The sequence below is a fragment of the Zosterops lateralis genome (assembly GCF_965231275.1).
Source record: "Zosterops lateralis genome assembly, chromosome: 3".
Taxonomy (NCBI): Eukaryota; Metazoa; Chordata; class Aves; order Passeriformes; family Zosteropidae; genus Zosterops; species Zosterops lateralis.
In genome coordinates this window covers 1,942,525-1,955,380 of record NC_139764.1, presented here as the reverse complement: position 1 = coordinate 1,955,380, position 12,856 = coordinate 1,942,525, and the positions used below count along the sequence as shown (strand labels likewise).

Here is a 12,856-nt window from a genome sequence, read left to right as displayed (position 1 = left end):
CTTAAGATAAATGGTTGTATTTAGGATTCCTAGTCTTGCCAGGCTCAGATTCTTTTCCTGAATTTGCCTTAGACTACTTTAACCAAATGAAAAGGGAAACCATATTTTGCATGGAAGATGAAGATAGGTCAGCAGCCTTAGAAAACACTATACCAGGACTGAAAAGTTTCACTCTCAGTAAGCAGCCCTGCTGCTGCTAAGATCACAAGGAAATACACCTCTCTAGGCATTCCCTAATATTGTGCTACCTGTGCTTTCTCTAATAACATAGAGAGACTGATAATTTATTTGGCAAGGCAACATCTGAAGCCTCACAAAAAAGGACACAATGTTTGTAGGTAGCAGCTTGCTACATCACTTATATAACTTACTCTTTTCTCTTTTGCGCTATGTTAAAGAGGCAAACTGACTTAAGGGGTGTGGAGAGGAGTTATTACCACAGTTTAAACAAGAGGAAAATTAGTTTAATTGCATACGTTAGACTATGCTGGCAATCTCCACAAAGACATTATCTCCCTTTTTAACATGAGTCTGTTCAGACGATTCATAATTTTGGCTCATTTCATCCGTGAACACTCCTTTCTTCACGAACTGGAGCAGAAGACTTTGCAAACTAGAAGTCAAGAGGATTAATGTAGCATGCAGGGAAGAGTTCTTTCCTCTGGCTGAGAATAACTTTGGACAAAGCCACCAATTCAGCAGTTCCAGACTAGGGAAGTGCGGCTATATCTCATATCTCCTCTTCTCCACTGCTGCTCTGTCATCTGAACTGTAACTACCCAGTCCTTTCGGAAACATTTGCACGTTTCTGTTTGCCTTCCAGCCAACATCCTGCGAGCACTGCAGACAAACTCCCTCATGCCGCCACTGGAGGGCAGCCCTACATTTCTAGAACCTTTTCCTTATCTCCCACAGGAATTAATTTCATCACACTCCAACACAATGGATCCACAACTTATCACTTCGGCTCCAGACTCTCATAAAAGCTTTCTTTGTTTTACAGCAAAGCACGGTGACACCATTTAATTCCCCACTTCGCTGTGCATTTTTGAGAAGTTTGGAGTATCTCTGTGTTCAGGGTTCAGAAGGAACTCTGCTGAGCTTTTTAACGGGGATCCATTGAGGAAACATCTCTTTATTTTGCCAGGGTGCTGTTTGTTTCCATGGTGCATTCCCAGTCTCACAGGCTTATGGTATTTTCTGCTGCCTGTAAGTGCATATGCTTTAACCAGCAACAATAGCAAATCATCTAAACTCACGTTTTTAAAGGTCAGCATTCTTTTAATGTGCACGTTTACTTAAAACCACAAATCTAAGTTAAGCAATTTTCACCCAAAAAGAACCGGATGGTTCAAATTTCCTCGGTTTTTTCTCCTTTTTTATTTTCTTGCTATCAACTCCCCTATAATTTGGATAAATCCCCACCAGTGTTAGATATGAACATTTGCTTTTAGATTTGCTTGTTTGCACATCCTCCCCTGCTTGCTGCCAGTGGTGAACACAGTCTGACTCACCATATCCTTAGTGGCATTCCCTGGACAAGGATCCAGGGATGGCAGTTTCACAGTGCCCTCACATATGGCCTGAAGTACAGTCCAATTTTCATGGGGGGCGGGGGTAGCCACAGGTGTGCATGGACAGAGCCTGAAACATCCACCAAATACATCCCACACAGAGATTTTGCCATCCCACCTTTTCTGTTGCAATGACTGAACAGACAATGCATCACGTTACCACATCTCTCATTTACCTTATCTGATCAGTTCCTCTAACTCTGGTCTCTTATTTTTCAGAAAACTCTGCCGGGAGCTGCAAGGATTACTGGGACTCCAAAGCCTGCTGCTGGTATTCTGCCACCACAACCTTGGGAAGCATGGATTGAATTTCCAGTCTCATTCTGGTCCCACTTCTGACCCCACACACACCCACCTGCATGGCACTTGGTGCAAGGCAAAAGTTTTGGTGTTTTTTTTTTCTGGCACTGCCATATTAAATTGTTATGAGAACACCCCACTAATAAAAACAATATGTTGTACAAGTTCCTTTTCCTATTAGAAGCCCTACAAGTCAAGCCCCATAACTAAATACTTGTACTGGAAATCTTCCAACCATGACTGGAAAAAACATGCTGACACGAAAGTTTATTTTATAAGACACCACAGGGGTCACTTCCAGATTAGACCAGATTGAATTCTCCTCACATTTTGTGCAACTCTTCAGGAGATTTGTTGTGGTATTCCACAGTTCTCCAGGAGAAAAAAAAAAAAAAAAAAAAAAAAAAAAAAAAAAAAAAAAAAAAAAAAGCCAAACATACTGTATAGAGGTTGCAGATGCAAGAGTTGAACACTTCTCTTTAGAAAATACCAACCTACAATAACAAATAATTTTGCTATTCACAAGAGAATCATTGAGTATTGCAAAACTTGATAATTACTGATTCATGACAGATTTAGGAAAAACATCAGCTTAAGTAATCAGGTTAGGGCACTGCTGTTGACCACAGTGCTGGCAAAAGAAACAGTTTCTGTCTTCATATCTTTCATCAAAGTTTAACATTTTACAGTATTTAGCTTTTAGCACTTCATTGGTCCAGACCAGTAAACAACTGATTGCCTGAGAAGTAGAAGTTCAATTGTGAGCAAATGTCTCTAGTTGGTATTATCTTGCAATTCACTTACACCATTCACATACTTTTAAATTCAAGCTAGTAAAATCACTGAGGATCCCTGAGAACTCAAATTTATTAATGCTGTTAATAAGTTCACCAGATGATTAATCCCTTTTGCACCCTGTCACCAAAGGTATGCTTTGTCACACATTGCCAAATGGGAATAAAGATTTCATTCAGATCTCAAGGTGGACAAAAAAACAACCCTACCTTTTTGTGAAGGAAATGTGTGTGAACTTATTTCCTCCTGGAAAATTAGGAGGTTTTCTCTAATAAGGATTACTGTAAATAAATCCATTCCACTTTCTTCCATGCATCCATGATATTTCTGCCTGACCCTGGAAGTCATTCTGAAAAAGCAGCAGTGCAGTGAAAGAAGGCCCTGACTCCAAATGAAATACTGTAATAGCACTTTTTTCCCTTCTTAAGATTCACACTAAAAATCCCAAATTTCTAACAGTGACACTGTTAATCCACACCAAGTAAAGATTTGGTTTGCAGTGGAGAGGATCCTGTCCTTCCCCTGCACCTACCAATGCTAAATCTGACTGACACAATGTAGTGTGTTCTAGCACTCTAAACCCACTTTGAACACCACAACTTGCCACACTTCAGGCCTTCCTCACAGGTACATTTCCTGCACTGTAGAATGCTTTTACTAAATAATGACAGCCCTGCTGGAGATGAAGGTCAATTGAATGCAGAATCTGGAGTAATTCTATCAAAAAATGCATCTGACATTCTCTACATAGAAGTGTTTTATATACATACTATGTGACTATTAACTTTGAATCATTATTAGCTCTAAAGGAGTGTTGTAAACCCCCTCAACCCTCTACCTTCAGAGAAACAAAATTATATTTCTCTTTGTGCTTTTAGCTAATGTCCTCTTGGATCTCCTGAAGAAAAGCACAGGAAAACATGGAAAGGCCCTTCTTAATACCTGCAGTGCCACAGTCCTGAGGCCACAGCCACCTCCTCTGTTTTTGTGCCCTTCCTTTTAAAGCAGCAAGGAATTCACCAGCAACTACAGGACCTGTCCTCAAAAGCCACATGCACAGCTACCCACAAAAATGGAACAGGCTCCCAACCCATGCAGTCAGACCACACAAGTTTTCATGCATCGCCAGTGCAAGGCAGAGAAAGAATCTGACCCTTAGTCCTACAGCAACAAGTGCCAAAAAAGCTATTTTACAATCACACAATCAAACAATCTGCTTCAATGGACTTAAATCATCCATCTTCAGGATGACACATTTCCATGTGTCCACAGCTTCCTCAGAGATACCAGTCAGGAGCTCCAGTAACATGCAGAGATTTGTATATTAAAGGCCTTCCTGAAAGATTTACGGATTCCAGGTACTCAAAAACTGAGACAGATAATTAATAACTCAGCCACAAAATGTTGAACTAAGGGCTCTCCTTTGATTTAAGCTCCATCAATTCTTTTTCTGCTCCGTTGTTTTCTTGCAGAGGTGGAATTTCTATGGTAAAAGCTCTATTAAGAGATTTACATCTGAAAAATGAAGAATGAATGTGAGCCAAAATGACCAAGCCGTAAAACTCTGACACATTCTAAGTATTGCCTCCAGAAGTCAAAATTTCTACAACCACAGCTCACTGTTTAAAGTGCTGTCAAACATTACAGTGAGAAATGCACCCTTTTCCAAGAGTAAGGGAGCTTAAAATCAAAAACATTTTCCACATAAAATGGGATAAAAAGTAATAAATAGGAAGTCTGGAAGTAAGTGCTAGTAAGACACTGAGTAGGTAAATCCACTCCCTTCCTCTGCACTGATGCAGGTGGTTCTTGCCACTTGCCTCTTGCTCTTTTAGTTGGGATTTTATAAATGCATGGAAAGCCACGAGGACACAGCAGTGCTCCAACTGCAGCTTGGTCTGCACAAAGCATCCAGTGGTTTTCTCAAAGGATCTACATCTCCCTTGCTTGATGTTCACTGAATTCCTGCTCAGCAAACCTCTGTCACCGACCTTGTGGAGCCTTCTGCAGGAAGTGGGAGCCTGGAGCGGCAAATACTCCCTGGCTGGCAGAGGAAATGGCAAACCATGCCATTGCTGAGGACAGATCCTCACTTGGGAAGCTCTTGGCATGTGCTCCATGCAGCACCTGACAACCCTGGGAGCCCCTATGCTGCCTTGGGGACATGAGGCAACACCTCAGGCCTTGTTGTGCAGCCCCCAGAGAGGCACATATATCTTAATCTCCAGAACTGCATTTATGACCTGCAGCTGTGGTGCCAAAGAGGCCCCCCCCATGGCCCCGACACACTGAGACTATTGTTGGCCAAAGAGAGCTCTGGGGTTTCTGGAGTGAAATAAGAGAGTGAACTGGGCTGCTCTGCATTGGGGTGGTGAGGGGGATCTGGGTGTTTTTTTTATCCATCAGGTTATTTTGGACCTTTATCACCTCCAAATCACAACAGTTCAAGCAAAGTAATGGGTGAAGGACCAGGAATTAACTTGCCAGGGCTTTGGGCTTCCAGAGAATGAGAACTAGAACTGATTAATTAAAAGAAAAATCCCCGTGTTTCACATGACTTAAAATGAATATATAGTAAGTGATGCATTAGTCTATAATACAAATGACATGTTGGGGTTGTTCTGCAGCCTTTCCAGCTCAATGACTTCGAGATGTGGTGTTCCCACTGCCTCACTCCCAGAACTGAATTTTTCCCTGATGTGGTTAAACTCCTACAGAGCATATTTTGGGAGCATACAGGGTTATGGGCATTTCTGTGCCAGCTTTTTGTGGTATCATCTTCCAGCCTTTTCCAGAATTTTGATCCCTTTCAACCACAGGTATCTGCAAAGAGGGGTGAGAGGATAACCCCATCAATCTCACAGAGAGGAAAGTCCCTACTGGTATTTAGATTCTGGTTTCTGTATGACAGCTTAAAGACAAGCACTAAGCTCAATATTCCAGGGAATTCAAATGCTCTGATATAGATCCTGTCGTATTAACAGATATTGAGCAGAAAAGTTGTGTCTCTGGACAATAATTAATAGATTAACTGGGCAGGTTGTTTGCCAAGTTCACTCCCACACAATATAAACAATAAATGTTCCTGCTTTTCCCCTATTACTAACTTTTTTCTTTCAGAGAAAGAAAGGAAAATTCAGAAAGTTCAGAAGACGCTAATGGAACCAAATTATTGTTTAATATATCTACTGATCTGGACGTCCCCAAATTGTTAAAAGCAAAACAGCCCTTAGCAAGAGCTCTGCCTCAGAAATTGGTTCCTCTAGATTCTCTTTCATCACAGCATTTCTGAGAGGTCTCAGTTTGGTTGTGCTGGAAGATCACAGCACTGTCACAGTCAGGTTTAGACCCACGAGGCTCTGCAGAAAGCTTTGGGTTAAGGGTTTCAAACATGAATGTCTGCCTTGAAGGTCTTTAGCACTTTCTGACAATCAGGAATACTCTAAGTCCTCTTAAGAAAGGTTAAATTATTCAAACTAATTCCAAAAATCTGGAGCTAAATACAAAGCTGGAAAATTGCAAAAATGAAAACTAGGGCTTGGAGTTGAGCTGCCAGTCAGAAATCCATGCTGGTCATACTCAGGTTTTCCATTCATACCACATATCACCACATTCACCCTTCTCAGAACTGACAGAGGGAGGGAAATGGATTTCTTACGTGGAAGGAGGATAAAGAGAGGGCACAAAGTTTTCACTCATCCACACCAATGAATGTTGCAGTAGATGAGTTCTTCCTGATTCTCCTTTCAGCTGAGAGGTGCCCACAGGAGGCCTGAAGGCAGCCTCACTGACAAGCATCCAAACTCCTGGACTTTGAATGGGATCTGAGTATCCAAGACAATCAACTGTCTTTGGAAATCCTAGACAGGTAACTGCACCCACCCTGCTTCCCTGGGCAAGAGTCACATCTTTTTTCTCATCTCATAGAGAGTGTACCAAGAAATAGATTAAATTATTTGCACAAAGCTTCACAGGAAGCCAAAACTAGAGTTGAAAGCTGTCTCCAACATATTCTGGGTGACACTGGATTTGAATTCTGGCATTTCTGTGTTGCCTCTTAGCCAGAGCAAGGAACTGCACTGACACAGTTTAATCAGAACAACACTATATATTCCAGCTTGGATTTTGAATATCAGAAAGGCTGTCTGCTCCTCAGATGGGTTATATTTCTGGGAAAAAGTTCTCATTTTAACCAAATTGGTTGAAACCTAGTACAGCATCAGACTTCAACTCCTATGCACAGCAACGCTGGTTTTCCAGAAGAAAAAGGAGAAGAAATGACAACTCCAGTGTTACAAAAACCACACATCTGCACTGATGAATGTTTTCTAGGCTGCTGTTTCTCTTATCTGGCTTGAGAATGAGGAAAAAAAAGAGAAGGGAAATCACAGATATAAATGGAAAAGAGTTGCTGCACACTATAAAAAGATAGGAAAAGTCAGAAATACAAGCTAAAGAGAGCAGGAATGTTTAAATTGCAGGTACAATTTCTCAGCAAAAGCAAATCATCACAGTGCAATTTAAGCTACAGCCTGGATTTGCAGTATCTGAAATTCTTACCACATAAGAGGGTCATTATCTGTATAATTAATCCATAAAAATGCATTCTAGGGTTGTGAGTAAACTTGTGTAAGATGGACCTCAAAGTTACAGCCTTGAAAACACTGAGAAAACATCCATTAACCATATTCTCTTATTTTCCAAAGGGGTGCCTAAAATCAACATCACCCAAGAGTATCGCCAGGAGAGGTTTGCAGTCCCAGGAAATCCTAATTCCCTGAGATGCAAGAGGTGATGAACCACACATGGAAAGTGAAATGGGCTCATCCTTCCCCCACACCATCACACACTCATTTCTTTTGCTGTTTTCAGCTGTATCTGAAAACCACTCATCCTTCCAAAACCCTTCAATTCTCAATTTGTTAGGGCTGCACAACTGCACCAACAAAAAAGATGGACAACCTCTGGGAGATGCCTCTCCCACTCACTCACTCTCTCTCTCTCATGTTTCTTTTACTGACAAAGGACTCCAGTGGGAATAGTCACCACCTTATCTGGGCATCCAGATTTATGCTGGAGTCCACAGAAACACACAAAACACAGGATCACATCTCCATAAATTGCAGCAGACAAGCAAATTGCATGCTTGACAAATTGTATGCAGACCACAGGCTTGATCTTTAGCAAAAATCAAAATAAAAAATGGCAACCATGTTATACTTTAATATCCTCAGAGCATTGTTAGACATTTAAAAATGAAAGCACGGGTTAGCCCAAGTTTGCCAGAGGCCTCAGCATAACAAAACTCATGCAAGATTTCTCACACAGGAGATAACTTCAATAAAATAAAGGCTGAAATTCTACTACTAGATTTTTCTAATCCAACTCTCATGCCTTTTCTTTGTCAGTTTTCTCTTATTCTGTGTTTGCATCATCTGTCATCTATGAACTGTACTGCAAAGCAGTAAACAAAGAACAACAAAATAAATATATGTTTAGATCGAATGGGAAGATTAAGCAGAAGGAGAGAATTTGTTCTCTGTCCCTTGCTACTGACATTTTGGTCCTTATTAACTTTTTTGTCATTTTATTTAACTTTGTCATTTAACTTTAATGTCATTTTAACACCCGTGATAAGAAACTGATATGGTGAATTTTTACCTCTATGTCAGCTTTCTATGAAAAGTGAGAGTAATTTCCTAATACAGACCTTCTTTCAAATTAAGTTTACAGTACAGTAACACCTCATGGCTCATACAATATGCTCAGGATACCTCCCTTGAAGATAAATAAACTTGTAAAATATTACCTCAAATAAAAGTTTAACATTTGTCATGTTTAATCAGCAATAAAAAAATCAAACATCTAATTCTTCACAATTTATCCTTCACCAACACTATGTCACTTCCAAGTTGAAACATGGAAAAAAATTGACATTTGCAGGCAGCGTGGCAGAAAGGCAGCCTGCCATGTTATCAAAATAATTTATGTTCTAAAATTCCTGTGAGTCCAACATTAAAATAACATCTCCACCATTCCAGCTCTGAGTTTAGACAACTCCAGTGTTACTCGATATGACACGCTCAGGGACAGAAATCACCTCAAACTGATACCAATGGTCCCCCGAGCTGCTTAAATTCTCCATGTGCTTCATTTTCTGTTCTAGAGAGCGATGTTTGAAACAGGAAAAGGGGGTCAGATCTGGGAGTAGAAGAGATTAAACTGCAATTTTATTTTCCTTCTTTTTGGGTTAGCCTCTAGTATCAATCTCAGCCTGCTCTAAATTATGTCCAGCTGTCTGTTGCCCCTAGGGACAATTCTAGCAGCCAGAATTAGTTGGGAGTGCAGTGACATTTTAACCACATACAGTCTTCCTTCAGCCTACCTATCCTTGGGTTTTTGAGGACAATGGGGGGTGGCAACATATCCTGCCAGGAAGAAAAAAATGTGAACACTGAGGTCATAAACACATTTGAGCTAAAGAATTTATGAAAACTGTTGGGTTTAAAGAAAGCAAAAACTGAGATGTGACAGAGTTCACTAAAGCAGTAGGGAGTAGAGTGCACAGTTTTCAGAAGGAGCCAAAAGTAAGGAAAAAAGGAAGATTAGGGACCAGCCTGACAGGGCTTCTTCAGTTGTTCCAGGGGTTGGCCCCAGCAGTGCCAAGCTGCTCGTGGTCAGCATGGAAGGAGGGCCTGGGTTTGACATCTCCAGGCACTCCAGATATGTAAATAAGTTGTCCTTCAGCTTGCTCACATACCTCACACTCCCATCAGCATTTCCAAGCGTTTAAGTTCTGCTCTCCCACACCAGGCAAGTTTCCAGTTGTCTCAGCAGGGAATATCTGAACTACCAAATCATGGACCGAGTCTCCCACCTCCATTTAAAGGACTGACAGCCATCCTTGGCAGAGCAGGGCATTTCCGCAAATGTAAAACAAGGGAAGGGGGTCCCTGCTCAGCCAGCACTCAGACATCCTCCAAAATTATCTTCCTGCTGGTCTCTGCTTTGCAGAACATCTTTCCAGAGGGAAGAAAAAAAAGCAATTGCAGTCCTGTAATATAAGGCAGTGCTTTCCTTTGTGGTAGCTTAACACAAGATTTTAAATTTTTTACTTAATCCAGAACTCAACAACTTAAATTCTGTTTTCTCGTCCATGTGGCATGGATGACAATGTCACAATTCAAATGACAATTCAAAAGTCACTAAGTAGTCTTACCAAGTAGATAAAAGCAATTATGGTTTGCATTCATTGGATTATTAGGAAATACCTGCATTTCTTTCCCTAAGCAAGAAACAGTAAAGGTTAAAATATATGAGGGACCACATCACAAATAGGAATCCAGAAGAATCTAACACTGTGAAGCTAAATTCCTAAATAATGAAATGTAGGCTTTAAAGGAATAATTTTGGAGCAGGAGAGCACATGTTTAAAGATAGTCTGTTAAATATGAAATAAATATGCACACAAAAGTACATACAAAACGTCCTATAATGTAGTCAGCTTAGATTTTATTACACCACGTTGTTGCTTCTGTTCTTTATTTCTCAGTGAGGTGTGTGCATTGTAAGTACATTTTCAGGAGTTCCATTTACCTGTAAGAATAGAAACTGCAATGAGGGAGGGAAAACCTGCCTTCTCTCAAAACCACCTAAAAAATAAAAGGCAACATATGGTTGCAGCTACAAGTATTCTAAAATTACCAGCTTGGCTGATTCTAGAACAGATAAGAAGTTATTTGGTTCAGAGACAAAATTAATGAGTAATGTATGGCCGTCTAAAAAAGAACTCATGCTTTATGTAAGATCAACTATAATTTAATGTTAAGAATTTAAGGGATTGTACAGGAAAGCCATTCTCTAGGCCAGCAGTGTCAGTGGTCTGCAGCCTAGTAAGACATTTTTTCAGACTTCCAGTTCTCCAAGCCCTTCAAGATCTACATTAAGGAGCAAAAACTTATTTTAAAATTAAAGACCTTCTGTTGAACTACAGGAACAGAATACAGGTGCTCTGTTGTGGCACAGGCCCCCCAGAAGCAAAACTGGGGAATTAAAAAAAGATCCACTGAACACATTCCTGGACACCTTCTCCTCACCCAAACCCACCAAAGCTTCTAAATCCTTGCAATACCTCCTCATTCTTCCTTCTGTCCATGAACTTTTCCCCCTGGGTGGGGAAAAGACAACATTTCACAATCTGAAAAGGTTTTTAGAAGCGACGATTGCTGAACTTAGGTGGTGTCTGAGGCACAGAAGGCTCCCCATGGCTTTCATCTACCCAAAATTTAACAGCCACAACACATCAGTGCCTGCTGCTACTCTAAATTCCCAGGGGAGGTTTGGATTAGAAATTACGGAAAAAAAATTTCAAGGAAAGGTTTGCAAAGCACTGAAAGAGGCTGCCCAAAGCAGCGGCGGAGTCACCACCCATGGAAATGTTCAAAAAATGTGTGGATGCGGGACATTAGGGCAAGAATATTGGAAGTAAGTTCTGTTTGCGACCGAGCAAAGGGTAAGAGATCTAAAGGACTTTTTGTAAGTTTTGTAAGACTTTTGTAAGTTTTTAAAGTTTATTTTCTTATCAAAATAAAATTTAAAAGAAGTTGTGTTTGGTGTTTGGCTTGCATAATGCACATCATGGAAAGAGAGGAAATTACAGAAGATTGGACTGGAGAAAACCCCAGTTTTCCAGTCTCATTTTCACATCGGGTTAAGTTCGTAATTGAGAACGTGACAGCGACGGACCCCATAATCTCAAAGGTCTTTTTCCCTCAACCTTAAGGATCCTATAATTGCACGACAGACCCCCAAAAGGACGGCCCGTGCCGCGCTCCCTCGGAGATCCCACTCGGGAGGCCGTGAGGGGGCAGCTCGCGGCCCCTTCCCCTCACGGTTTTCCCGCGCGGCTGAGCCGCGCTGAGCGTGCCCGCGGCGGGGGGGGGCCGTGCCCGGCGCTGCCCCAACATGGCGGCGGGACCGCACCTGCCCCCCGCGCGTTCCCGCGGCGGCCGGCAGGGGGCGCGCGCGGCGGCGGCGGGACAGGCGGCCCCGTTCTATTTATCCCGGGGCCGGCGGCGGACACGCGGCGACTGCGGCTGAGGGGGGAACGGCGGCCGCCGCCGGGTACGGACAGACAGCGGCTACCGGCAGCGGCAGGACGGGCACGGCCGGCCTCGCGCGGCACCCGCGGGGGGAAAGGACGGCGAGCGGCCCCCGGCGCCGCACCGACACCACGGGAAAAGGGAAGGACAGAGCGAACGCCGCACCGGCAGCGCACCGGCAGCGCACCGCCACCGGGGGAAAAGGGAACGAGCGGCCGCTGGCAGCGCACCGGCAGCGGGGTAAGGAGAGCCGGCGAGCGGCCGCCGGCAGCGCGGAGGAGGAGGCGGCGGACGGGAGAGGAGGGAGCGGCGGACGGAAGGGAGCAGCGGCCGGAGCCCGCCCGGTCTCGCAGGTAGGAGCAGGCAGCGCCGGCGCCTCCGTGCCCGCCGCCCCCCGGGCACGGCTCTGCCCGAGGGGGGCCTCGGCAGGCGCGAGGGTGTCTCCCGCGCCTCGCTTGGACCGAAAAATCACTTTTCCTCCCCGAAGCCTGCGCCGGCCGGGCAGTACCGCTGCCCGCGCCTTGTCCGGCGCAGCTCCCGGTGGGCGCTGGGGTGTTTTAAACTCCATTGACTGGTTATTTCCGCCCCTCTCTCCCAGCTGGATAAAATCACCGGGCTGGGAAGCGCGGCCAAGCCTCACCCTCTCCTTGCGGGAGCGAGCGGGCAGCGCCCGACCGCCTCTCCCAGGTAGGGGCTGGGTGGGCTCCCCGGGCAGGACCCGGGCCCGGGGGTGCTGCAGCCTCTTCCAGCAAAGGAGACCGCTGAAAGCATTCCTGCTTGATTTTGTTTTTTTCCCCTTTCTTTCAAGATTCACGATGTTGACAGCTATGTTCTTGGCTGCGCTCATTCTTATTACAGTACATTCGCAGGAAACTGAGGAAACCATAACGTACACGGTAAGGTTTAATAGACTTAGAGATAATTAGTGCTTTGCGGGGATTCTTTGCTAAATGACCCTCGAGAAAAACCGAATTTCTTGCCAATGTATAGCTTGTGCTACAGGGGTTGCTGGATTCAAATGTTAACCATAAAATAAGCTGTTCCTGCACTAAAACAGTATTTTAAAGTTTAAGCTGACAAGTTTGC

General features: G+C 43.5%; 2 protein-coding genes across 4 annotated transcripts in view; one reads left to right on the top strand and one right to left on the bottom strand.

The window, feature by feature from the left end:
- CCDC85A (coiled-coil domain containing 85A) overlaps positions 1-12,856 on the bottom strand; it is a 186,164-nt gene that overhangs the window by 164,217 nt on the left and 9,091 nt on the right. The gene's annotated exons all lie outside the window — the stretch shown is intronic.
- The window catches only part of EFEMP1 (EGF containing fibulin extracellular matrix protein 1), a 49,396-nt gene continuing 48,570 nt past the window's right edge, over positions 12,031-12,856 (top strand). Inside the window, exons 1-3 of one of the 2 annotated variants that reach the window (XM_083858148.1) lie at positions 12,108-12,123; positions 12,369-12,457; positions 12,579-12,666. In XM_083858148.1, coding sequence (XP_083714274.1) covers positions 12,586-12,666 — 81 coding nt within the window. In that variant the 5' untranslated portion in view covers positions 12,108-12,123; positions 12,369-12,457; positions 12,579-12,585. Of the gene's footprint in view, positions 12,124-12,368; positions 12,458-12,578; positions 12,667-12,856 lie in introns of both variants that reach the window. The other variant, XM_083858149.1, reaches the window with a different exon arrangement.